Genomic DNA, 27,204 nt, shown 5'->3' on the forward strand with positions numbered 1-27,204 from the left:
CAGATAGGTGGAGGAACAGGAAATGTTGGAGACGAAATTTACAGAAGGATGTGGATAGGCCAGCGAAGTGACCGATGATATACTAGAGTTTAGTGATAGCATTCACCTTTCAACCTCAAGACTTGAAATAGCAAATCCAATAGTGATTGTCAAATAGAAATTAAAGCATAAAGTATCGTGGAAGAAAAATCAAAATCAACTGCACACGCAAGTTAGCAGATCAGATTACATGCTTTAAAAGCACATTACCAAATCACCTTAGATCTTGATACTCTCCGCTTCTCAGAGGTGGCTACATTTGCCGTCTGAGCCTGCAAGAACAAAACAAAATTAAAATGGTCTGCAATTGTGAAAAGGGAATAGTTTTAAAAACAAAACATGAAAGAAGTTGAAGATTAACTTACCAGGCTGTACACTTCCACATCAATTTCAAATTTGTAATGAATATCACGCCTAGAGATTGCAAGATCAAGATCAGTTATTTTTTTTATGATTTAGGTTATTTTATTTTGTCGAGCGTACTACTGTGGTTTTAAGGCAAACAGTGTCATACAAGGAATCTTTGGCATTTATTTCACTTCCTCTTGACAGGTAAAGCAGGATATTAAACACAAATGGATTCTGGGCTTTATACCAGAGAGACTATATAAAAGGAAACAACTTCAAGTTGTAGAGGACATTAGATAGGTCATAGCTGGCATACTATGCCTAGTGCTGTTCACCCTACTGTTGGAAACATACCAAAGCTCTGGAAAGGATACAGCAAAAAACTGTTAAACAAAAATAAAATCTAACAAGCTATATTTGTGATGCGCTGAAAATATGTAGCTGCCCTACCTCCCATAGCTTCAGGAAAAAAACTAAAAAAGCTTAAGATTTTAGTGGTGAATAAATATTTACTTTCATAGACCAGTCTGTTCCAGTCAGGATATATTCATTAGAAAGATAACAGGATGTCAAAAGAAGTTGGGAACTGCAGAAGATCTTTATGATCATTTGGTTTTCTAGATGTTGCAATTTAGACAGAAACTTAAAATTATCCTTTAGGCAGAGACTTAAAAAGGAAGATTAAATTAGGGTTCAGACCAGAGAGCTCCAGTTTAAAAAGTGACATGACAGTTTTGATGGGTCGAACACTTGTTCCCTGTGCTGAAATTGCATCAAACCACGCACTTCTGATATCTAGGTTGGAAAATGACTGGCTTAGATGGCTGCATCATTTATTTAATAGTTTAACAAATGCAATTAGTTGATATTTTCCTAAATTTTGAAATTATTTCCAGAAACAGTAGTCCATAAGAGATGATAACTCACAGTGTGATGGTGGTTGGGAAAGTAATGGTATCACCATGTTGAGCATCTTCTGCTGTTGCTAGTGGAGTCGTCACAATGTTATGTGGACCATATCGGATCATCAGTAAGAAATAGTGACTTGGTTTTCCTGAAGAACAAGAAAATGCAAATGAAGGTAAAAGATAATTGACACAAAGTTCCTGATATTTTCAGCTCTGCATCCAACTGTATGGAACATTCCAACACAATTAATTATTTTTTAAATAGTTTACATTCCAGATATTATTTGAATGAAAAAGTCCCTTCTTGCATTTTTTTCTAGTACTTAAATTGAAGGACACCAATGTTTGGCAATGAAAGTTTTCCCAGAGTTCAGTTATAGCGTATCAAACTCTCTCATACCGATATGAAGTATGACTGAACTCAGCTTCAATCCAAAGAGTACACCTTACCGCAGCATCCTGTGTCTGTAGAAGATTGTCAACTAGTATTTCATTACAGGAAGTTTATTTTGTAGTTGATCATAACTGGGAGAATGGTGGGTTAGATTTTAATCATTAAGACCAAGGTTAAAAAATATATTTTATCTAGTATACAATTAGCCAAATCTTTTAATGCTGTCTTATTTCAAGAAAAAAGTATTTTGCCTGCTTTGCAGAAGCGAGAGCGAATGTTAACCTAATATAAGCTGTCTTTTCCTGGCTGGAACTGAAAGTCTTAATCGTGTATCAGTTCGTATCAACCCTAACCTTAGCTGCTTTGATCTTAATGCTGTAAAACAAACTTAGATTTTTTTCAAATCTTAAACAGTGGGCTCTGACCATCTGCATTTCATTAACCTGATATTCTGCTGCCAGCAGAACACTAATGCACTAAACCAAGTACACTAGCATTTATTTCAATCAGGTAACATCTTAAAAATGTTAGTGTTTTGACCTCACCAGCTTGAGGAATTATTTCAATTCCTGCACTAAGAATAGTTAACATTACACCAGCATCTACTACAAACTTTGGAAACAAAACATTGATGTAGTCCATCACAAGTTACTGCCCTGCGACAAAAATCAATAAATACAACAATATTTGATGTTTATGGAAGAAATGCACATAATGAGATTTAAGCGTTGGTCTGGGGCCCAGTCTACTAAACTGTCCTTTTAAAATGGTTGTTAACAAGTTACTTTGGGTAATGACAGCCTAGAATGGGTGCTATGAATTTCTTTTTTAAATGAATTAGTGTCTAAAATGATGATATTATAACATCAGTTTATAAAAATAAACTGGTCATAAATAGCTACCATAAACTTCAAAAGGGGTGAACATGGTTGACTAAATCTCAGGTTTCTTCCAAGACAGACAAGCACGGAAGATGGGGAAAATGCAGAGCTCACAGGTGTATGTAACTTTAGGATATTGAAGCTTCAGATCAGGTATAAATATTCACGGAGGTACAATGTGGGAAAAGATAGTAGAAATACAAGACAGGAAAAAAGGGAGCTTCCATGTACAGCCAATCCCCACCACAACTAAACAAGATGTCAGAAAGTGTTTAAAATTAGAAGGGATTAGGACATTGATTGAGGGAGGAGATAGAAGCAAAAAGAGGAGCCACCGAATGAAGGAAGGATCTACAATGGAGGAGCCATTGGTACAAAATTGAAATCAGCTTTTGTGGTTGAGGCATAAACAGTGAATATTGGCTGGAGAAGTGGAGGTAGGAATGGCATGAAGGAAAGAGAATAAAGGATAGTGAGGGGTAGAGTAAATATTGTTAGATCATCTTGTTCACATGGAGAGCAAGGAAGAGTTGCAGTAACGACCACTTTTTGTGCATTACAGTTGCAGTCTCTATTTTTAAAAGTGATTAACTTCTGCCTGTTGAAATATATTCAATGGCTTTAGGATGTTTGGTTTATATTTTTCTTAATACAAGCAAAAATTTAAAGGTATGAGTCACATATTGACTGCACAATTCACTCAGTTTAGAGATACAGGAAAGTAGTTCTGAAGGTTCATTTTTCCGTTTTTGTAATGCAGTGTGCCTTTTCTTGTTTAATTTTTATTTCACTTGAATTTTAATCTGTGATTAGAGCTGTGCTGTTACAGGTCATGATGATTCTGACAGCTTTGATGTGGCGGGAAAATAGAAGTTTTAGAAACAGCACACTGGAGTTAGCCAATTAACAAAACAGAAATTACTTTGCAAAAGGATGGGCATTCCATGGGTTTAAGGAAAAGGAAAATGTTTTGAGTTTAAGCTTGAGATAACATTTGCTCTAGCTTTTCTAACAATCAGTGTTTCCAATTTTGATTGCATTTTTTGGCTCACTCATTTACTGGAGCTACAGTCAATAGTTTAAAAGTTGAGACAAATGTTGAAGATTACAAACATTACACCTCCATTGGTGTGGACTTTTCCACACAAACGTTGCTCCAAGTGTTATATACAAAATACACCCAACTTTGTTCGTTTCTGGTTACATGGAGAACTTGGTTCAGTTTAGAGCTTAACTCTAACGACTGAGAGGCCACTGCTGTCAAAGGGCAGTAGTTTGATGATTGTAGCAATATCTATTGTTTTCAAACTAGGGTTTTATACCTCTGGGGACAAAGCTGGATTACAAAGGCAAATTTAATCTCACAACATTTGACCTGTAGAGTAAATCGAGAATAGTAAACAAGCTACGGTTGTTTATTCACGGATTTTATTATACAAATTGTCGTCATCTTCAAGCACTGACAAAACAGCACAATAGTTGTCCACCTAGGAAGTTCTGCATCATTGGTTATAGATCCTAGAGCCCCATCTCTGACAATGCACAAATATTTAAACAAAGACATGAGCAACAGGTTCTTCACAGTAATAATGTGCCCACCTTGAGCTTCCCCTACCTTGATTATGTAGGGCTGAACATACAAATTCAGCTTTCAAAGGAAGGCGGAGCTCAGAGATGGAGATGGTGCCTCGACATGGCTCAAGCTCTTGCGTCGACTTTGTTGGCCTGCCCGGGGATCCAGCATTGCCCTCTACTTTCAGAGTGTTGAGTTCAGTCAGCAAAGCAGTACGCTTCTCAGCTTTAAAAATAGAAAAAAGGACAAAAATATTTATTGACGGTGCAATACCATGTGAATTTCCACTTAAATGACATAGATGAAATTAATACAATCATTACAAGTTTAACCAATTTACATCGTTAACAGCAATTTTCATATAAACATCTCCAAGTGTAAAATTACTCAAAGTGCTTTATAGGATAATTTTAAAATAAAATCCGTCAAGACTGTCAGGTGAGTTTTGGAGAGAAACCTGGTCAAGAGAAACCCATTGTTAGAAGTGTGAATCCCCTGCTTCCTGCAACGGTTCCATTCCAGTTTGTTCTTATGATGCTACCTTCCATTGGAATGCCTCAGACATCCTCTTTTTCCTCAACTGAGGATTCTCCCACATCATGGTTGACTGAAAACAATAGGCGTTGGCACAAACTAGGATCCTTTACCCCTGGAGACAAAGCTGGATTACAAAGGCAAGTTTCAGATAACACAACATTTGACCTGCAGAGTAATCGAGAATAGTAGACGAGCTAACAGCACTGTGGGTTGATCTGCACTATTGACTGCAGAATTTCACTAATCACTTTGTCAAGACAATTAGGGACAGGCAACAAATGGTGGCCTTGTCGGCAACAACCATAGTTAATGTGACGCAAATTGGTAGCATGGACATTGAGGTAATCAATTCAAAAAACAGTCACCAAACAAAAAAAGGTTTGCATCAAAATAGGAGTGATTGACTCAATTTCTGTCACGATCAGGTAGAAGCTTATTATTGCAGGTCATTAAAACATCAAGTCATTCCACCACTGGTTAGTTCCAAACTATGGAGAGTGTAACCTCCTATAATCACACTTCTGCTAGTGTTGGTTTCCCACTATCCCCTTATTACTCACAAGCAATAAGTAGGTGACGCTCTGCTTCTGCTTCCTCTCGTGAGCCTTTGCCATGCTCTTCATCTGTACAGCAATTTAGTGCCTGGCTGGCCTGATGCATGATGCTGTTCAATTTGATAATCTCATCATTAAGTATCTGGAAGTTTAAAAGTATAATTTTGCAACTGCTTTTTTGTGCAAATAGTTTCATACTATAACTGCTATTTTTAAAGAACATGCAAGACTTGCACTTTAAATTGGCTTCTAGTAAGTTTTTAAAATGGACAAGGACTGCTTTAGATACCCAAGAACTGTAAACGTGATGCCAATCAGCTCTCCAGCCTCAAAAGGAACAATTTAAACAAAGCAGTTTCATTTCTTTACGTAGTGAACTGCTCTGAAGACATTAAAAGCACTTAAAAACTACTTTCCCTTTCCAGATTTGTCATCCTTTCTGTAAGGAATTTGAAACTGTTTTTTCCATTGCTGTCATTACCAGTCTTTGAATCAAATTGAACAACAGGACCAGTAGTCCTGAACCAAAAGGTTCCAGATGCCTCATTGCCCTTTTAATTCAATTATAACAGAAGATGAGCTCAATGTGGCAGTAAAGTCTAATTATTGGTACTCCAACAGGGTGCAGCACAATATCCTAAGTAAGGCGTTTAGATGGTGAGACAGCGATACTACACAGCAATATTCAAAATGTCAGAAAAAGATTTTCCTGGTTTCCAAGACTTTACCTTTGATATTTTTAATTAATGAAGTAAAACTGAAAACATTTGCAATAAAAGTTCATTTAAAAAAAATCATTTATAAATTTTCCTGCATTTTACAAAACCTTTGGAAACATAAGTTTTAATAGCTTGCTCCACACCTTTACTTTCTCTTTTGTGGTCACTTGCTGTGCTGCCAACCAAGATCCTTCTACTGATTTTTGCTTATCATCTTTATTGGCTCCTTCATTTTTCTTTCCTTGCAGTCGAGCACTACGCCGTTGAGTTCGATACAAGTCAATACTGGAGAGAAAACGGATTACTCACTCAGGTTTGGATGGTTTCAGTACTTAGATAGCACAGAAAGCACATTTATACATGAATTTTAAAATGATAGTAAACAGTAGCTTTGAATAAGGCACCGGTGTCTCAGTGACATGATTCTCAAAACAGAGGGAAATCAAAAGGAAGTGGAGGCTGTGACTAGAATTTTTCAAGTGAGCATGGAAGCTGTGCCAGCTATGGGAAGCTTCCTAACGCAACACTTCTGTTCAAAAACAACACAAGCAAAGTAACTGCAGATGAGGCAGCTTAACCTCAGGCAAGCTGCCAGGGACATCAATAAAACAAACCAATTATTCTATTAAAGCCACGGTCAAACAGCTCCACCATAGTTTAAAAACTAGTTTAAACAGCAGCCAAGTAAATTTACAAATGCTGAGGATGCAGCAGTGAATTTTCAAAAAAATTTGCTCCAATTTCTCATTTTAATGTTGTTATTTTAATACGTTTGTCGTTAGATTTGAAGGCAACAAGACAGGCTTTGACACTGGAAAGACAGTAGACAGAATTCGAATTTCAAATAAAAAGGTTCAAATTTCATAGTGTTAAGGCTTTGAAATGAGAAACTTAGCTAAAATACACCAGATGATTTTGGTAATGATAATTTTAACAGGATGAAATAGAATCTAGTGACAATAAACTGATCAAAACTTCAGGTAAAACTATATACAGACTAGATTTGTTTATTAAAGAGAGAAAGAATATATAATGCCAAGTTGCAAATGCTTTACAGGCCAAAACAAGTCAGCTTTGACAAAATAGTTAAGGTAACAAGCTAAAGGAAAAGCATAAAAAGGTGCAAATTCAGACAATGGGAGAAAAATAAAAGAATGAAAAAGACAAAAAGGATAGTGGAAGCTGCAGAAACAGGAAAACGTCAAGGCACATTAAGAGGGGGAGTAGAGACAGGTGAACCTTACTTCGGCGGTGGGCAGAGTGTTGGAAAGGGTTATAAGAAATAGGATGTATCATTTAGAAAAGGAATAAGTTGATCAGGGATAGTCAACACGGTTTTGTGAAAGGTAGATCATGCATCAACCATATTGAATTCTTTGAGAAGGTCAAACAGGTGGATGAAGGTAAAGCAATTGACGTGGCATACATGGATTTCAGTAAGGTGTTTGGCAAGGTTCCCCACAGTAGGTTATTGCACAGGCATGGGATTGAGGGCAATTTAGCGGTTTGGAGCAGAAGTTGGCCAGCTGAAAGATGACAGAAGGTGGTGGTTGATGGGAAATAGTCATCCTGGAGCTCACTTACTAGTGGTGTACCGCAAGGATGTGTTTTGGGTCCACTACTGTTTGTCATTTTTATAAATGACCTGGATGGGGGCATAGAAGATGGGTTAGTAAATTTGCAGATGACACAAAAGGTTGCTAGAGTTGTGGATAGTGACGAAGGATGTTGCAGATTACAGAGGGACATCGATAAGCTGCAGAGTTGGGTTGAGAGGTGGCAAATGGGGTTTAAATGCAGAAAAGTGTGAGGTGATTCATAGTAGTGTAGATCTCAGTGTCCTGGTACATAGATCACTGAAAGTTGCCACCCAGATTGATAAAGGTTGTTAAGGCAGCATACGATGCATTAGCTTTTATTGGTAGAGGGATTGAGTTTTGCAACCATGAGGTCATGCTGCAGCTGTACAAAACCCTGCTGTGGCTGCACTAGGAGTATTGTGTACAGTTCTGATTACCGCATTATAGGAAGGATGTAGAAGCTATGGAAAGGGTTCAGAGGAGTTTTACTAGGATGTTGCCTGGCATGGCAGGAAGGTCTTATGAGGAAAGGCTGAGGGACTGGAGGCTGTTTACGTTAGAGAAGATGATCGAGAGGTGACTTAATTGAGACACAAGATCAGAGGGTTAGATAAGGTGGACAGTGACAGCCTTTTTCCTCAGATGGCGATGGCTAGCTCGGGGGACATAGCTTTAAACTGAGGGATGGTAGATATAGGACAGATGTCAGATAGTTTCTTTACTCAGTAATAGGGGCGTAGAACGCATTGCCTGAAATAGTAGACTCGGCTGCCTTAAGGGCATTTAAATGGTCATTGGATAGGCATAGGGACAAGAATGGAATGGTGTAGGTTAGATGGGCTTCAGATTGGTTTCACAGGTTGGCACAGCATCGAAGGCCAAAGAGCTGCGCTGTAGAATTCTTTCAATCATTTTCTAAATGGAAATTAAAGGATAACATGTGGTAATATCAAAATGAATATTGGAAATCTTAACTATTTGTATTACTCTTCAGTCAAGGAAGATTATGCACCTGATATTCTAACAATAGACAATAGGTACAGGAGTAGGCCATTCAGCCCTTCTAGCCTGCACCGCCATTCAATAATGATCATAGCTGATCATTCCTAATCAGTATCCTCTTCCTGCCTAATCTCAATAATCCTTGATTCCACTATCTTTGAGAGCTCTATCCAACTCTTTCTTAAATGAATCCAGAGACTGGGCCTCCACTGCCTTCTGGGGCAGAGCATTCCACACATCCACCACTCTCTGGGTGAAGAAGGTTCTCCTCATCTCTGTCCTAAATGGCCTACTCCTTATTTTTAAGCTGTGTCCTCTGGTTCGGCACTCACCCATCAGCGGAAACATGTTTCCTGCCTCCAGAATGTCCAATTCTTTAATAATCTTATGTCACAATAAGATCCCCTCTCAGCCTTCTAAACTCAAGGGTATACAAGCCCAGTCGCTCCAGTCTTTCCGTGTCAGGTAATCCCGCCATTCCAGGAATTGACCTCGTGAACCTACGCTGCACTCCCTCAATAGCCAGAATGTCTTTCCTCAAATTTGGAGACCAGAACCGCACACAGTACTCCAGGTGTGGTCTCACCAGGGCCCTGTACAGCTGCAGAAGAACCTCTTTGCTTCTATACTCAATCCCTCTTGTTATGAAGGCCAGCATGCTATTAGCCTTCTTCACTACCTGCTGTACCTGCATGCTTGCCTTCATTGACTGGTGTACAAGAACACCCAGATCTCTCGGTAATGCCCCTTTACCTAAATTGATTCCATTGAGGTAGTAACCTGCCTTCCTGTTCTTGCCACCAAAGTGGATAACCATACATATATCCACATTAAACTGCATCTGCCATGCATCTGCCCACTCACCTAACTTGTCCAGGTCACCCTGTAATCTCCTGACATCCTCATCACATTTCACCCTGCCACCCAGCTTTGTATCATCAGCAAAATTTGCTAATGTTATTGCTGATACCATTTTCTATATCATTTACATATATTGTAAAAAGCTGCAGTCCCAGCACGGATCGCTGCGGTACCCTGCCATTCCGAAATGGCACCGTTTATCACTACTCTTTGTTTCCTATCAGCCAACCAATTTTCAATCCAATCTAGTACTTTGCCCCCAATACCACACGCCCTAATTTTACTCACTAACCTCCTGTGTGAGACTTTATCAAAAGCTTTCTGAAAGTCCAGGTACACTACATCTACTGGATCTCCCTCGTCCATCTTCAGAGTTACACCCTCAAAAAAATTCAAGAAGATTAGTCAAGCATGATTTCCCCTTCATAAATCCATGCTGACACTGTCCTATCCTGTTACTACTATCCAGATGTGCCGTAATTTCATCCTTTATAATAGACTCCAGCATCTTTCCCACCACGGAGGTCAGATTAACTGGTCTATAATTTCCTGCTTTCTCTCTCCCACCTTTCTTAAAAAGTGGTATAACATTAGCCACCCTCCAATCCTCAGGAACCGACCCCAAATCTATCGAACTCTGGAAAATAAACACCAACGCATCCATGATTTCCCAAGCCAGTACCCTGGGATGTAGACCATCAGGCCCCGGAGACTTATCAACCTTCAGACCGAACAGTCTCTTCAACATCAATTCCTGGCAAATACAGATTCCCTTCAGTTCAGGTCCTTCAGTCACTGTTACCTCAGGCAGATTGCTTGTGTCTTCCCCAGTGAACACAGATCTGAAGTACCCATTTAATTCTTCTGCCATTTCTTTGTTCCCTATAGTATATTCCCCTGTTTGTCTTCAAGAGCCCAATTTTAGTCCTAACCATTTTTTTGCCTTGCACATACTTAAAGCTTTTACTATCCTCCTTTATATTATTGGCCAGTTTACCTTGGTACCTCATTTTTCCTCTGCGTATTTCCTTCTTAGTAATCCTCTGTTCTTTAAAAGCTTCCCAGTCCTCAGTTTTCCCACTTATCTTTGCTATGTTATACTTTTTCCTCTTTTAACTTTATATGTTTCTTAACTTCCCTCGTCAGCCACGGCCACCCATGCCTCCTCCTGGGATCTTTCTTCCTTTTAGAAATGAACTGATCCTGCAACTTCTGCATTATACACAGAAATATCCGCCATTGTTCCTCCACATTTATTCTTGCTAAGGTATTGCATCATTGAACTTTGGCCAGCTCCTCCCTCATAGCTCTAAAGTTCCCTTTATTCAACAGAAGTACTGTCACCTCCGACTGTACCCTCTCCCTCTCAAATTGCAGATTGAAGCTTAATGTATTATGGTCACTACTTCCCAATGGCTCCTTCACTTAGAGGTGTCTGACCAATTCTGGTTCATTACACAATACCAGATCCAGAATTGCCTTCTTCCTGGTCGGCTCTAGCACCAGTTGCTCTAAGAATCCATCTCGGAGGCACTCCACAAAGTCTCTTTCTTGAGGTCCGATACCATCCTGATTCTCCCAGTCTACCTGCATGTTAAAATCCCCCTTAACAACTGTAGTAACATCTTTGCGACAGACCAATTTCAACTCCTGATTCAACTTACATCCGACATCCAGACTACTGTTTGGGGGCCTGTAGATGACTCCCAAAATTAGAAAGGAATCAAAGGACTGCAACTCATGAAAGTGAGTGCAAGAAAGAAATCAGAACTCAAATCAAAATAATAGTACGAGAAGATGACAAATACCAAGGCACAATGGTTTTCCACATCAGGTTTTTAAAGTCATGAGAAAATTGCAAATACTTCAGCTACAGTCTTCAACTATTGGTATTCCTGATGAAGGGCTTTTGCCCGAAACGTCGATTTCGCTGCTCGTTGGATGCTGCCTGAACTGCTGTGCTCTTCCAGCACCACTAATCCAGTATTTGGTTTCCAGCATCTGCAGTTATTGTTTTTAACCACAGGAATTACCCTTTTTGATTTACATTTGCAAATTGCCACTTTTTAAAAGAGAATGAAAATACAGCAAATTACAGACCCTTTAGATGAACATCTGTTGGGAAAAGGTTAGTAAAAACTCAGTTAAAACAACTTGAATTCCGATACTATTGGACATGGGCTCCTTAAACCTATGAACATTAGCAGCCTTGTAGGGAGTTTTTTTCTCAAAACTTCCACAGCCGTCAAAGCAACTCAGGAATTTCTTTTCCTAGTACTGACTGTTTGGCTGCTAAAAATTGCTCCACTTTGAACTGGTTTCTGTCCAAATAATTCTTCAGCTGGATCGCAAACTCAAGTCAGCAAAGATCTTAGCAATTATCTCCATGGGGGCTTGCCAGTCATTTTGCCAAAATTTTGATTTCTTGGAAATGTTTGTCTTTAGCACTTTTGTTCAAAAACTTATTTTCTGACCTCTTAAAAAGATTACATGGTCAGAAAACAAAAATCAAAAACCCATTATTCCTCTTTAAAATCCAAGCTCTCAAATAATAACACTACATAAGGAGCCTTTAATCCACAATCTCAGTGGATTACATCCAACAAACCTAAATGACTAAGTGAAGCAGTCGTCAGGGGAATGTCTAAGGATGCAATTTGTATGACTTTTGGAAGGTATTTAATTTGTTAAACCTCAGGGGAAAAATAAAGGGACCTCTGATCAAAACTGGGTCATTTTTATTTAATCTCAATCTGCCCATAGTTACCTCACTTCCAAATGTTCTGGCTCTTCACATTAGATGAGAGCTTAAACAGTTGCATTGGTTTCAATTCCCTGGCTTGTATATAGTTAGGAGGTGGTTTGATTGAAATTGATAGGTGGGAAAAGAAACTTTTGCTGGTTTGATGGTTCAGGACAGGGCTTCACAAATTTATAACAATCTCCCAGTGAACTGAGTGCTCAGAGGCAGCAATGGCTGCCCTGGAGCTTGCAATAAATGCCAATAGCATTTTGCTGACCCAGTCTGGCCTACATGTGACTCCAGATCCATTGCAATGTGGTTGAATCTCAGGTGCCTGCCCAGGCAATTAGGGATGGGCAATGAATGCTGGCCTAGCCAGTGATAACCTCATCCTGTGAATGAATTTTATAAAGGCCTCCTTATTTCTTCATTTTCCCTTCATGTGCAGTCCTTGCATGGGATTTTGTACACTACATTGGTTTTGCTCATGCTGGGTATCAGGTCCTTCGTTCTGGTGAGTTGTCGTCTGAGAGTGGCTGTTGGTTTGTGTGCTGTTAGGAGTCCTAGTGGTCGCAGTAGTCTGGCTATCAGTTTGGAAATGCTCTTGATGTATGGTTGTGTGGCTAGTCCTTTGGGTTGTGGCATGTCCTCGTTCCGTTGTCTTTCCCTTAGGCATCTGTTGATGAAATTGCGCAGGTATCCGTTTTCGGCGAATACATTGTAGAGGTGTTCTTCTTCCTCTTTTTGCAGTTCTGGTGTACTGCAGTGTGTTGTGGCCCTTTCGAATAGTGTCTTGATGCAACTTCTTTTGTGTGTGTTGGGGTGGTTGCCTTCGTAGTTCAGTTCTTGGTCTGTGTGTGGCTTTCCTGTATATCTTTGTGGTGAATTCTCCATACCATCATGTCTAGGAATGGGAGTTGGTTGTCCTTTTCTTCCTCTCTAGTGAATCGGATTCCTGCGAGTGTGGCGTTGATGATCTGGTGTATGTATTCTCTATTTCTGTGTTTTTAATGATTACAAAAGGTGTCATCCACATATCTGCACAAAACACTACATAGGACAAACAGGAAGATAGCTAACAATCCGCATCCATGAACACCAACTAGCCATGAAAGACACGACCAGCTATCCTGAGTAGCCACACACGCAGATGACAAGCAACATGAATTCGACTGGGACAACACTATTATAGGACAAGCCAAATAGGGAACAGCCAGGGAATTCCTAGAGGCATGGCACTCATCCACAGATTCAGATTCAATCAATCAATAAGCACATCGACTTGGACCCAATATACCGGCCACGCAACGGACAGGTGGAACTGACAACCGGAAGCGGCAGATTCAAACCACTACAAATGCCGGAGGAAAGATCACAGAAGCGCTTTAGCAGAGGGTCCCAAGCACTGAGGATGTCACCGAGACAGGGGACGAAACACCTGCAACACAAATTCCCAGCTCGGCGAACAGAACCACAACAATTACTGTCAATTTTGATGCCATCCACAAGCTTACTAACCATACCTTCTACATTCTCACCCTAAGCCTTTCGGGTGTAGGTGTATATTTCCTTAAAAGGAGTCATAGATAGACAGGGTAATGAAGGTGGCATTTGGTATGCTTGCTTTTATTGGTTAGTGCATTAATAGGAGTTGGGATGTTGTAGCTGCACAGAACATTGGTTAGGTCACTTTTGGAATACGGTGTTCAATTCTGGTCTCCTTGCTATAGGAGAGCTATTGTTAAACTTGAAAGGGTTCAGAAAAGCTTTACAATGATGTTGCCAGGGTTGGGGGGTTGGGAGGTTGGAAGGGAGAAGTTGATATAGTCTGGGGCCATTTTCCCTAGATCTTTGGACGTCGAGGGGTGACCATGTAGAGGTTTATAAAAATCATGAGGGGAATGGATAGGATCAATCGCTAAGGTCTTTTTCCCCATGGTAGTGGTGGGGGGTGCAGGGAAAAAAAAAAGTTCAAAACTAGGGGGCATAGGTTTAAAACGAGAGAGTGACAAGATTTAAAAGGCACCTAAGTGGCAACCTTTTCATGCAGAGGGTGATGTATGCGTAGAATGAGCTGCCAGAGAGAGAGTGGAGGAGGCTGGTACAACTACAACATTTAAAAGACATCTGGATGGGTGTATGAAAAGAAAGGGTTGAGTGCGCGATACGAGCCAAATACTGGTTAACGGCACTGATTAATTTATTTAGGATATCGGGTCAGCATGGACAAGTTGGACCAAAAGGATCTGTTTTTGTGCTGTACAACTATGACTCTATATAGAAATGACACACAAAAGTGAACCCAGTAGCAATCCTGGTGGAACACCACTATTACAGATATGTAGTCCAACAAAAAGAAACCTGCGACCATTCTCTTCTACTGTAAAGCTAATTTTGCATCCAAATGGAAAGTTCATCCGAATCCCATGTGATCGACCTAGTAAATTAGATCTAATTAGTCTCCCATGTTGAACCTTATCAAAGGCTTGACTAAAATCCAAGTAAACAATGCCTACTGCTCTGCGCTCAATATTTTTGGTTACTTCAAAAAAGTTTGACAATTTTTCTTGCATGCCTTGCCTCTGCAAATACATGTAATTCCTACTTTTCAGAATCCCCAAAGACTTACCCACCATTGGTGTCAGACTCACCGGTCTATAGTTCCCAGGCTTCACCTTACATCTCTTCTTAAAGGCACAACATGAGCCACCCTCAGGTCCTCCTGCACCTCACCCATGGTTAAAGATGTTACAAGTACTTCTGCTAGGGGCCCCACAATTGCCTCCTTAACTTCCTACAACATCCTGAGATACATTTGATTGGGTCCTGGAGATTTATCCACCTGTTAGTGAAATAGTCAGCACTTCATCTTCTGTAATGTGAACGGTTTTCAAAACATCAATATTTATTTCCCCAGAGTTGTCTCGCCTCCATTTCTTTCTCCACCGTAAAAACTGATGTAAAATATTCATTTCACATCTCTCCCATCTCCTGAGGCTCAACACAAAGCTGGCCCTCATTGACCTTTAAAGGGGCCCTACTCTGCCTCCAGTGGCTCGCTAACTCAATTATTTGCAGAATCTCTTTGGATCAACTTTAACCTTATTTGCCAAGGCAGTCCCCTATCCCCACTTGGCCTTTCTGATTTCCCTCTTAAGAATGCCACTATACTCTTTATACTCTTCAAGAGATCCATTTTATTCTTGACTAGAACCTCAATATCTTTATTCATCCATTGTTTCCTAATCTTACCAGCCTTACCTTTCACTAACAGGAACATAATTCCTCTTTCCACAATGGATGATAGGATTCTAAAATCACCCTCAAAAATATACTGACTCCAATAATTAAATCCAAGTGATAGAATGTTTGCTCAAGGGTTTCACATGATGTGGAACTACAGTGGGTAGATGGAGTTGAGATACAGTCAGCCCGAATGCAAAAGGATGGCAGAACAGGCTCAGGGGCCTAATCCTGTTCTTATGCACAACCAAATGACTTTGAAAAGAAGCAACCAAAGTCCAAAATGAGTTTTAAAAAGGAATCTAAATCACTCTTAAAACTTGACCAAACAGGTACCAACCTAGATCAAGAGATTTCTTGCACAATTCCTTTTTGAAAACAGGAACGGTTACAAAAAAAAATTAAACATTTTAAGGGCTCAACCTTTGAAATTGCTGTTCATCAGGATACATCAATAATCAAGTGTTCATAGGGATAAAGTTACCTGTATAATGGTGCATTTTCCACTGCTCGTAGAAGACTTCCAGCTGGATCTTGGTCCTGCCCAGGAGTATTAAGTTTGAGTGACGAATAGAGTGAGCAGCAGGATTCAGTCAGACCATTATTTAGTGATGCAACTACTGCAGCCTACCAGATACAAGAAAAAAAAGCTCAAGACATGTTACAAGAGAGTATCCCAACTTATTGGGCATTGTCAAAGGCATATTAAAATTATGTAAAACCAACAACTATTGAATTTACAGACTCAACTAACAGGATCAATGGCCAAGTCAATGAATATACCTACAAGCAGCCTGACAGCACATCACGAAGGCTAACGTTTTTACAAATGGTTGAACTATAGTAGACTTTTCTGCCCAGGGTGAAATTATTTTTTAAAAAAATATATATATATTAAAAAAGCTTACTGATTTAAAAAAAAATGACTAATCTACTTTACATTAATAATCCAGTTCAATAGGCAACTGCTCCTTGCTTCCTGCTCCCTCAAGCGTTATTTTAATAAAAAGTGGACACTGTCAAGCAGTAATGCTGTGTCCCCCTTACCCATTCTTTAAAAATGTGAAAGACACTTCCCCATTCCTATTTTATTTGTTGTTGACTGTTTCCTAGAGTTCAGTTTCCTTTTCAAAATTAAGATTACCAGAAAGTAAGCTATTTCTGAACTTTTAAAAGCTCATCCCAGATAGACAACATTTATGGGTTGGGCTTAAGATTTTTAACACATTGCTCATTAAAGTTTAATAATTTTTTGTTAACTATGTTAGTGACATGGCTCAGGGTCAGAAAGTGGAGGTTGGAGAGATGTAATGAGTTTCATGAAACCCCTCTTATTAGGAAGATGGTTGGAGCAAATATTTGTCAAGAATTAAGAAATAAAATGCAAATGTCATTACTAAAGATGGTTTATACAGGCACAGAAAGCTAAAACCAACTCCAGTTGAAGCATGATCTGGATCGACAGTTTTTAGGAAGCAGTGATCATAATAGCATTGAATTTACACTGTAATTTGAGAGGGAGAAGATCGAATCAGATGCAAGGTATTACAGCTGAATAAAGGCAACTACGGAGGCATGAGGGAAGAACTGGGTGGGAATTGACTGGGAGAGGAGCCTAGCAAGAAAGACAACAGAACAGCAATGGTAGGGGTTTCTGGGAAAAATTCAGAGGCAGAGAATCATCCTGAAAGAAAAGCTGCATGGAACAGGAGGAATGAGGCAACCATGGCTGACAAGGGAAGTCAGGGATAGCATAAAAGCAAAGAGAAAGCATAATTTGGGGAAGGGCAGTAGGAAATCAGAGGATTGGGAAGCTTACAAAGACCAGAGGTTAAAAGAAATAAGAATGGAGAAGATTAAATAGGAGGATAAGCTAGCCAATAATACGTGAGCTTGTTTAGAGGTATCAAAGGCAAAAGTGGACATTGGGCACTGGAAAATTACGCTGGAGAGATAGTAGTGAGGAACAAAAAATGGCTGAGGAACTGACTTAATTTGCATCAGTCTTCACAGTAGAAGACATGAATAATATCCCAAAAATTCAAGAGAGGGCAGAGCTGAGTCCATCACCAAGGAGAAGGTGCTAGAAAAACTGAATGACGTAAAGATGGATGAGTCACCTGGACCAGACAGACTACACCTCAGGAGTCGAAGGGAGATAGCTGGAGATATAGCGAAGGCGTTAGTGGTGATCTTTCAGGAATTGCTAGAATCAGGGAGGGCCCCCGAGGACTGGAAAAACGCTAATGTGCTTCCCATGTTTAAAAAAGGGAGTAAGGCAAAAGACAAAATTACAGACCTTTTGGCTAACCTCTGTTGTGGGCAAGATCCTTGAGTCTATTGTGGAGGAGATTTCTGAATACTTGGAAGTAAGTGGTAAAATAGGACAAAGTCAGCATGGTTTCATCAAGGAGAGGTCACGTCTGACAAATCTGCTTGAATTCTTTGAGAAAGTAATGAGCAGAGAGCTAGGAGAACCATTGGATGTTATCGACCTGGACTTTAAGGCAGCCTTTGACAGGTTGTCGCACAGAAAACTACAGAGTAAGGCAAGAGCTCATGGTATCAGAGGCAAGGTGCTAGCATGAATAGAAGCTTGGCTGTCTGGTAGAAAGCAGAAAGTGGGGATAAATGGGTCCTTCTCAGGATGGCAGCTGGTGACAAGTGGTCCACAAGTCTCAGTATTGGGACCACAACTTTTCACTTTATACATTAACAATCTAGATGAGGGAATGGAGGGCATTCTGACTAAGTTTGCAGATGATACAAAGATACATAGAAGGTAGCATTGAGACAGAGAGGCTGCAGAAGGATTGGACAGATTAGGAGTGGGGGCAAAGTAGCAGCAGATGGAGTACAATGTGGGAAAGTATGAGGTCATGCATTTTGATAAGAAGAGAGACATGGACTAGTTTCTAAATGGGAAGAAAATTCATAAGTCTGAAGTGCAAAGAGGCTTGGGAGTTCCAGTCCAGGATTCTCTCAAGATAAACTTGCAGGTTCAGTCAGTACTTAGGAAGGCAAATGCAAATATGGCATTTATTTTGAGGAGATATGAATACAAAAGCAGGGATGCACTTCGAGGTTCCAAGACTCTGGTCAGACCACATTTGGAGCATTGTGCGCAGTACTGGGCCTCATACCTCAGGAAGGACGTATTGGCCCTGGAGCAGGTTCACAAAAATGGTTCCAGGAATTAAAAGCTTAACACATGAGGAACGTTTTAAGGATGTTAGGTCTGCACTCAATTGAGCTTAGGAGACGGCAGCAAGGGGGTTTAATTGAAACATACAGAATACTGAATGGCCTGGATAGAATAGATGTGGGGAAGAGACTTTCATTGGTAGGAAAGATTAGGATCAGGGAGCATAGCCTTAGAATAAAGAGAAAACTTTAAGAACATTGATAAAGGATAAGCCTCTTCAGCCAGAGTGGTGAATCTATGGAATTCACTTCTACAGAAGGTTGTGGAGACCAGGTCATGGAGTGTACTTAAGACTGAGATAGATAGGATGTTGGTTAGCAAAATTAAAGCACATAGAATAGGAAATAATGTGCTGTCGTAGATTAAAGTATTAGCTAACAGTCAGAGAACAGATTGGTATGAACGGGTCAGTCTTGCATTGGCAGGCTGGGATGAGTGATGTACCACAAGGATCGGTATTTGGATCCCAGCTGTTCAAATGGGTGAACCAGAGCTAATTCACCAAAGTTTATTTTAACCAGTACCTTAAACTGGCACTCTTGATAAACTGGCAAAAAAAAAAAATTGTTCATCAAATACCAGAAGTTTACCATATTATCACAATCTCCATGATGTCTGAGTAGCCAGCTGAGGGTGTGGATGAGAAGACGAAGTTTATTTACAAAGTTGCATCAAGTGGTTTATGCTTTAATTAAAGTATAACAGTGGTGCGTATACCCTCTGCACTGCGTTTCTATTACTGCACTTTTACATTGAACATATGGATCTGACAATCAACTGGAATATTTGATCAACCGACACACCCCAGGTCCCACATGTGCCAGTTAATAAAAACCATTATCTGTACTTCAAATTTACAGATAAAGTAAAGTTAAACGGGTATGGGTGTTGAGGAAGAGGATTTAGACAAGCTTAAAGAATGGGCAAGAACTTGGCAGATGGAATATAAATGTAGAAAAATGAGATTATCCACAATGGTAAAAAGGAACAAACCTGCAAAACAGTCCTTCAAAATGGGAAGTGGTAGCCAAGTCTCGATGCAATGTGTCAAGACTGACCTGCAGCTGCAGCATGCTATTAGAACGGTACTATAACCAGTGCAGTTTTTAAAAATTAAAACCAGTTTTAGTTGAAAGAGTAAGCTATGAATTAAAAGATTATTTTTGGACTAAGAGCAGCAGTTTGTTTTCATTTATATTAAAAAAAACTTGTTTATAGGACCAGTCCTGTAAGTCCACTGCAAGTTGATTCTGGCTCAAAGAATGCTTATAGACATTTCAGCCCTGGAGATTGGTTATGCACAAGCATTGGCAGACATTAACAGGGGCAATCACAGGAAAGCCAATACCAGTCTAACGGAAAAATGAGGAAAATAAAGGAGGTACTGAAGTTTGAATTAGTTCTTTTTGGTCAGGATTGTGGTTGCTAAAGCCACAGAACCGAAGTTTGATTGCTCTCTGGTTAACCTCCCAATACCAAAAGTTCCGAGACTAGAATCTCAGCTGTAAGAATTAAGCGAATATTCCTCAGCCTACTGAAATCTATTTGCATTGGTTGATGTCTTCAGAAATCAAGACACAATCCCATGTGTCTGTAATACTATGCATCATGGAAACCACTTGAGTGAACTGGCTTGTTACATATCTCAATTTTTCTTCTAATTTATTACTTAGTTGTTTCTGTCCACATGAGACCAGAGGTTAGAATCAAAGATTGGTTTTCAATCATTAGACCACCTTGTTGTTTAACTTTGCTCAGTTAATGCTGCTGGAATAAGAAGTTAATTTTAGTTTAAATTACAAACTTGGCATCTGACACCAGTTCTTCAAAAACTCTGGTTAGAGCCATTGGGGCTATTTAGAGTGTGATCAAATGCTGTAAATTTATGGTATAGCAAATATAGGGACAGGGTGGCTCATTTGATATGGCTGGCTCGTTGTCATAACAAAGGCTAACATTCCATCAGCCTTTCTTGCAAGAGGATTTGAGCACATGAGCAGTGAAGCCTTGCTTCAATTGAGTAGAAGTTTGGTTAGACCTTACATGGTTTCCTCAACTCAGGAAGGGTAATATCACCACAGAGGGAGCACAAAGCTTCACTTGGCTTGTTCCCAGGACTATCCTATGGAGAGTGATTGGGAAAACTATACCTATGCTCTCTAGAGTTTCAAAGAGTGAGACGATCTACAAAATACTTGAGGGTTACACATGGCAGATGCAGATAAAATGTTTCAACTGATTGCGAAGTCTAAAACCAGCAGGCACAATTTAAACAATAAGGGGGGTGCTATCTTGGATTAAAAGAATTTGATTTACTTAGAAGGTTGTGAATGTTTTGGAATTTTCTACCCCAGAGGATTGTGGAAGCTCGTCTTTGAGTATACCTAAGGTATTAATAATTAAACTAATGGTTTAAAGTATTATGGGGACAGTCTAGGTAAAAGACTTTGAACAATTCAATTAGCCATAATCGTATTATATAGTAAATCAGGCCGAATTGCTTACTCCCATATCTGTTGGAGCTTTCCACATCCAGTACCTATTCTAGTGAATTACCAGCTTGGCAAACAAACTGTATAGTACAGTGATCTAACAATCTCATATCCCTTCTCAACCATGCTAAAATATACTTCAAAAAATTTGGATTTGACTTCTATTGAACAGAATAACCACCATTGAAAATCCAGGAGAGCACACTCACAAGAGGAGATGCAGCATCCAACTTGATGGATTTAGCAAGAGGAGACAATACTGAGATGCTTGGTAAAGTCAGCTCATCATTCTCTTTTTGATCTTCTGCCTCAGCGTTAGACTTTATCTCATCACACTGATCCACAGCTTTGGAGTTGTTCAACTCTGCTTCAGCTTCAGACTTCACTTCCTCATTGTGATCCTCAGCTTTAGAGGTTTTCAATTCTGCTTCTGCTGGTTCTTTAGCCTCAGGTTCAATTCCTTCTTCCATCCTGTCTGCATCAAGCACACCTTCAAACAGCTTATCAATTAGTTCAGAGTTGTTCAGTTCTTCCTGGGAGCTTGATTCTAGTTTGAAGATAGACAGCAACAATGAAACAAGGTCCGACTTATGCAAATGCCGACTAGAAAGTAAAAATGGAGAAAACAAAAAGTGCTGGAAATCATAGCCAGTCAGGCAGTATCCATGGAGACACAGCAGACTAACATCGAGTCACGATGACTCACCTATACTCAAAATGTTAACCTGCTCATCTCCATGGATGCTGCCTGATCTGCTGCAACTTCCAGCACTTTGTTTTCAATACAGATTCCAGCATTTACAGTAATTTGCTCCTAAAGATGGAGACTGGCTTTTGTTTGCTAATTTCTGCAAAATTGGAAAGTTATTTTCAAAGTAGCAAAAAGTTTGTTGTTTTTAAAGTGAAGTCAAACAAAGACATGCACAATGAAAGTGGTTCGAGCCCAATCATTTTAAAATCAGCACTGTTAGCAGCAGTCGGACTCTAGGAAATTAGTCATACCATATTTCAAGCAAAGCAGACATGCATTCATGAGGCTTCTTAAAAAAGTTCAGAGGCTGTAAACTTGACTTCTAACTACTTAAAGGGTAAAGTGCCAGAATGGTGTGCCAATCAGCACAGGATGACTGAACTCCTCTTTGTCAACGTAGTCCAGTGACATTTCATCTTAAGTTAGAAGTCACACAACACAAGGTTCTAGTCCACCAGGTTCTTTGTAATCACAAGCTTTTGGAGCGCTGCTCTCATCAGGAGAAGTGGAGGGTGTGCTTCCCTCCACTTCACCTGATGTGGAAGGAGCAGTACTCCAAAAGCTTGAAATTTCAAAGAAACCTGTTGGACTAGAACCTGGTGTCATGTGACTTTTGACTGCCTTCAATATTAACCTAATTTAAATAACTTTTTATACCAATATGATATCAAACATAGATATTCAGGAAGTGTGGGAATTGCCAGAACAAGTTTAAGTCACTTATTTCCCAAAGATTCAATTAATACCATACTGAACTCAACTTGTTGGTTACACTACTTATTCCGCAATGTGTTTCTGGAGTAGGATTGTAATCAAAAGAGACAAGTATACACATGCTACACTATGCTCAGGAAAAGGTTTGCTTCATTAAATCAAAATCATCCACTTTCCCTCTTCTGCCTCCACCCACCCATTCCGAACATAGCTAACACTGCTCTAGGACAAGCTAGAAGGGAGGAATCAAACTGCTTTTCTTTGTTATTGGTAGAATTAGGAGGGGCAATTCTTGATAACTCACTACAGTTCTCATTTGCAAACAACACAAAAAACAGGGACAAGCTTTCTGTCCATTCGTCCAACTGCAAATCAGTATTTAAATTTATACAAAACTTGACAATCAAGGGGCATTACAAAATTCTCATACCCGTCTCAGAGATGCACTTCTCATTTTCATTGCTCTCAGTTTCTACATACTCTGGCGATGGAATAGTTTGCGGTTCTAATGCAAAAGTAACCTTCCTGAGAGGAGTCGACCAATCCAAAGGTGCTTCTACCTTGCAATCATCTAAATTTGGGAAGATATTTCGCGATTGTTGCACATTATTGAATACATGCAAATCTATCAGCATCTTTCGTTATAAATTTTGCATTTCCTGCAGCTTTAAGACAGTACACCAGTGTTGAAATTAATCAATAACACATCAGTTCTCTCCACTTTGGTCGATCACTATGAACTTTATCAATGCACATCTGTCAGTCGTAAATTTTTCTATGATGGAATGTAAAAGTGAGAAGGAAGAATAAAGATATGACTATCTAGCTCCATTCCTGTTGTGTATTTAACTCAAAACAGTAAAAGAAGCAGAGCCTTGCTTATATACAAGAACACTGCTACCTGAAAACTCAGGTCCTTTATCTTCAATGACCTTCCCAACACCAATCCAAATTTCAGGACAAAAAAAAAATCTGAGCTAAGGTTAAAAAAAAACACTCAATAGAATGAAATCTCAGTTTGAAGCTCAATGTTAACAGCACAAAGTAGCAAGACAGAGGCCTCGCGATGGTAAATATTCTTGCAATATGAAAGCAGCATAAGGAATTAGTTCTTAACAAGTAGCTTACAAGCAGTATATTGAACAATTGTGACTGGAGCTTATTACTGACAATAATTGATAAGAATGCATAGTATTCAGACCTTTACCTTCAGTAATGTGCAGTACCTCTTCATACATTTCATTGTGTTCTGAATATGTAATAGTGTTTTTGTCACCAATAGCATTCTCTTGAGCTTTTGTACTCCCCGTCAGCTGCTCCTGGATCATGTAGAGAATGAAACACTTTTGGGAACCTGATGCAGGCAGTTAAAAATTCACTACAGAAACTAAATTGGCATATCTAAGCAGGGAATCAAAATCTAAAGTTTTTGTTCCCCATATTAATGTCCACAGGACACCACTTTATTGAAGAGTAGAGAGTCATGGTGTAGAGAAATGCTTAGTCAATTTGTGCATTACAAAAAAGGAGTCTCACACACAAAAAAAAAGACAAGGAACTAGATATTTTACTTGAACTGCAGTCAATATGTAAATTGAGGCTAGACTACGAGTTGGAACTCCCCGTTCTGAGACCCACCTGAAGGACAGATTGGTGTTCAATTTAGCATCTCAAAAGATGCATCTGACAAGGTGAATTTGTAAAAGAATGAAAGCATTGTCAGTGACAAGCAGTGCAAGATTACAGAATCAAAATTCATAACCTCCAGGCAATCCAGGTCGGAGTAACATCTGCTTTTAACTGATTAACACAATCAAAGTCTAAAGCATGCACAAAGTAGATTCACACTCCTCTCCTTTCCAAGAGTGTTCATTTTTTTGCATATTTATATTTTGTTCTTTGTCCTTTGGGCCTTCAAAGCTCACAAAATAGATAGACACAAAAAATGCTGCAACCAGTGCCAAAACGAGACAGCTAGTGAAGGCATATTTGTTTAAAAAAAACACGATTAAAGAATTACAACAGAACACAGGACACGCTAGAAGAAGAAAAAAAAACAAATCATGGTTGTAATCCAATGTTTCGGGCAAATAAAGTAGTGATTTCACCCATCAGTTTGAAGCCCAGTTAAGAACACTCAAGTTACTACATAAATTGATGTTGAACTGGGATATTAGGAGACTACTGCTTCTTTTATCATAATGAAGGTTCACAGCTACAAACTGGATTAATGAAAGTTCAAGATTTGTAACTGCACAATAACATTGATTCAGAATCAATTAATCTGCACCCTTTCAAGTTGTGTACGCATGTGGCAAGGTATTCTTTTTATCTACTGCTGATCTACATAATCACCACTAGGTGGTCAAAACAAATGATATGCAAATCAATTAATATAATCATCTTACAAAAAACAAGGAGATTTTAAAATATCAGGATAATTGCTTGATAACCATGGCTGGGAAAAAAAAGCCCTTATTAATTCAGCACAATTTAAAGGTTTCAATCAAGTCTTAAAAGCAATGACAAATTTCTGCTTTAGTGAAGTGATAGTTTAAATGACCAACTTGCACCAAACATGCAGATGCAGTCAGTAATTAAAATTACACCCCAAAAGCAGCTAGTCTCAATATTGGTGCATCAATAAAATGGTATAGTTTTCAATTACAAGCATAATTTCCAACCTAGTTTTCAAATCCATAAATCAACTTACTGGGACTATTTCATTGGTATCTGGAAGTTGCTCAGAGTTCCCTTCTGCCACTGGCATGCTGACGTGGCCCAGACCTGCCCTGATCTTCGTTCCTATGCACGTTTTCCTAGATGCTTCCTGCAACAAGCCATACTCAGCACACTCAATATCACTTCCACTGCATTAAGTGTTGGCGTATTTTCTATGGTAAACCCTCACCAAGCAAGATGCAGCTCACTTCCAAATTAAAATGCATTTATCACCATGTAAAATACGCAGGAACCTTTTTCCTGCAAATCTGCTTATTTGTGTAGTCCAATTATTAATAGCAAGTTCAATGTTTTAATGAGTGCTTAAAAACCCAAAAGTCAGATGAACCAAATGCATCCACCCAACCGCTATAAACTAGCATCAACTTGAAGACATTCCCTTATTGAAGGCAGAGTACTTAACTGAAGATGGACATTTAATGCTTTTGTTCCTGAAAAATGGAGGGGCTAGTTTAAATTGTTAATAAAGTAATTATCTCAGGAGTAAGGACTTTAGTAATAGCTGTACACCACAAGTATATGGATAAAACCCTTAAGGTGTCATTTGAAATTGAGAAAGTTTAAAAACTCAGTTGTATGAAGGCTTCAGGAGAGGCTCTCAGATTTCCCAGATTGGGTGTTGAAGTCGCAGTTAAATTAAACATAAGGAGACACAGAATGAGATTCCCTTAGTGTGAGCACGATAAAGCTTTGATATCAAAAAGTATGTTTTGGAATGAATGGGATTATATTTTTGTCATGAATTTTGCAATCCTTAACTGTGTTATGTATAAAGCTTGAATCATTCGGTTCTCTTTTTTCCAGAAACACACTTCTGTTTTACTGCTTAAAAACCAAGTCTTTAATACGCAGTTCTTATGCTTCAGTGAGAGATGACTCCTTATAAAAAAAATTAAGCAAATTTCTGCCAGAGATCTGGCTTGCCCAGTAATATCAGGTGGGCTCTTCAGTGGGTCTTAGATTTTGGAAATGGAGAAGCAGCACTTGGTTTAAAAAAGCCTAGATATTAGAATCGAGGAAAAAAAACTTGCACAAACAATGTGAATTACTTTTTCAAAAAAAAACTTGCTCATTTTAAATAAAGGTTTTTCCTGCCCAAAGCACTAGGATTCTTGTCAGTACTAGATATAGCCACAATCTGGTTGTTGGAAGATTTGATTTTCATAATCTCGGAAATCTAAAATTTTTAAAGTTAACAGGAATTCAACTTGATTTATCAGAGACAGTATGAAGAGGAAAAACATTTTTAAAATCTATTTTAGAAAATATTTATTCCAAGTAAATATCTCAGAGCCAAAATTGCACTCATTAAAATGGTCACAACTCAAGACAGTTATGCCAGAAACTGATTCTGGATTAGTGGTGCTGGAAGAGCACAGCAGTTCAGGCAGCATCCAAGCTTCGAAATTGACTTTTCGGGCAAAAGCCCTATTCCTGATGAAGGGCTTCTGCCCGAAACGTCGATTTCTAAGCTACTTGAATGCAGCCTGAACTGCTGTGCTCTTCCAGCACCACTAATCCAGAATTTGGTTTCTAGCATCTGCAGTCATTGTTTTTACCATGCCAGAAACTAATTCTGACTATATAAGGTGAAGAGAGGAGATATCAGCTATCTTTAAACTGAAAGCCAAGTTTTCTGCAAGATGGTGTTATCCAAGTGATTTGAGAGGGGAGAAATAATGTTCCGCTTTACCCTAGTGGATTCCTCTGGTCCTGTGCTTGATTTGAATGCCTTCTTTTCCACCCAGGGATTGTTTCCTTCAGTCTTACCTCGAAGCATCGCAAGCTCCAGCTCCCGCTCCTAGAGATGCAAAAGCAGAACATTCAGTCAACCTGCTAATCACACAGGAAGTTAATCACAGATCAGAAATTTTTCTTCTCCTCAATTGATGGTTAGCAAACCTCAATCTTGGAATTA

General features: G+C 39.2%; 1 protein-coding gene across 4 annotated transcripts in view; it reads right to left on the reverse strand.

Annotated features, from left to right (window-relative positions):
• LOC140453179 (anillin-like) overlaps positions 1-27,204 on the reverse strand; it is a 64,731-nt gene that overhangs the window by 16,999 nt on the left and 20,528 nt on the right. For 3 of the 4 annotated variants that reach the window (XM_072547670.1, XM_072547668.1, XM_072547669.1), the window contains exons 7-18: positions 26,980-27,087; positions 25,258-25,374; positions 23,752-23,863; positions 22,975-23,115; positions 21,289-21,626; positions 15,867-16,009; positions 6,097-6,238; positions 5,241-5,376; positions 4,186-4,368; positions 1,315-1,441; positions 405-453; positions 258-311 (exon numbers count right to left, since the gene is read on the reverse strand). In XM_072547670.1, coding sequence (XP_072403771.1) covers positions 258-311; positions 405-453; positions 1,315-1,441; positions 4,186-4,368; positions 5,241-5,376; positions 6,097-6,238; positions 15,867-16,009; positions 21,289-21,626; positions 22,975-23,115; positions 23,752-23,863; positions 25,258-25,374; positions 26,980-27,087 — 1,650 coding nt within the window. The remainder of the gene's footprint in view (positions 1-257; positions 312-404; positions 454-1,314; positions 1,442-4,185; positions 4,369-5,240; positions 5,377-6,096; positions 6,239-15,866; positions 16,010-21,288; positions 21,627-22,974; positions 23,116-23,751; positions 23,864-25,257; positions 25,375-26,979; positions 27,088-27,204) is intronic. The other variant, XM_072547672.1, reaches the window with a different exon arrangement.

This window comes from Chiloscyllium punctatum, chromosome 26, assembly GCF_047496795.1.
Source record: "Chiloscyllium punctatum isolate Juve2018m chromosome 26, sChiPun1.3, whole genome shotgun sequence".
NCBI lineage: Eukaryota > Metazoa > Chordata > Chondrichthyes > Orectolobiformes > Hemiscylliidae > Chiloscyllium > Chiloscyllium punctatum.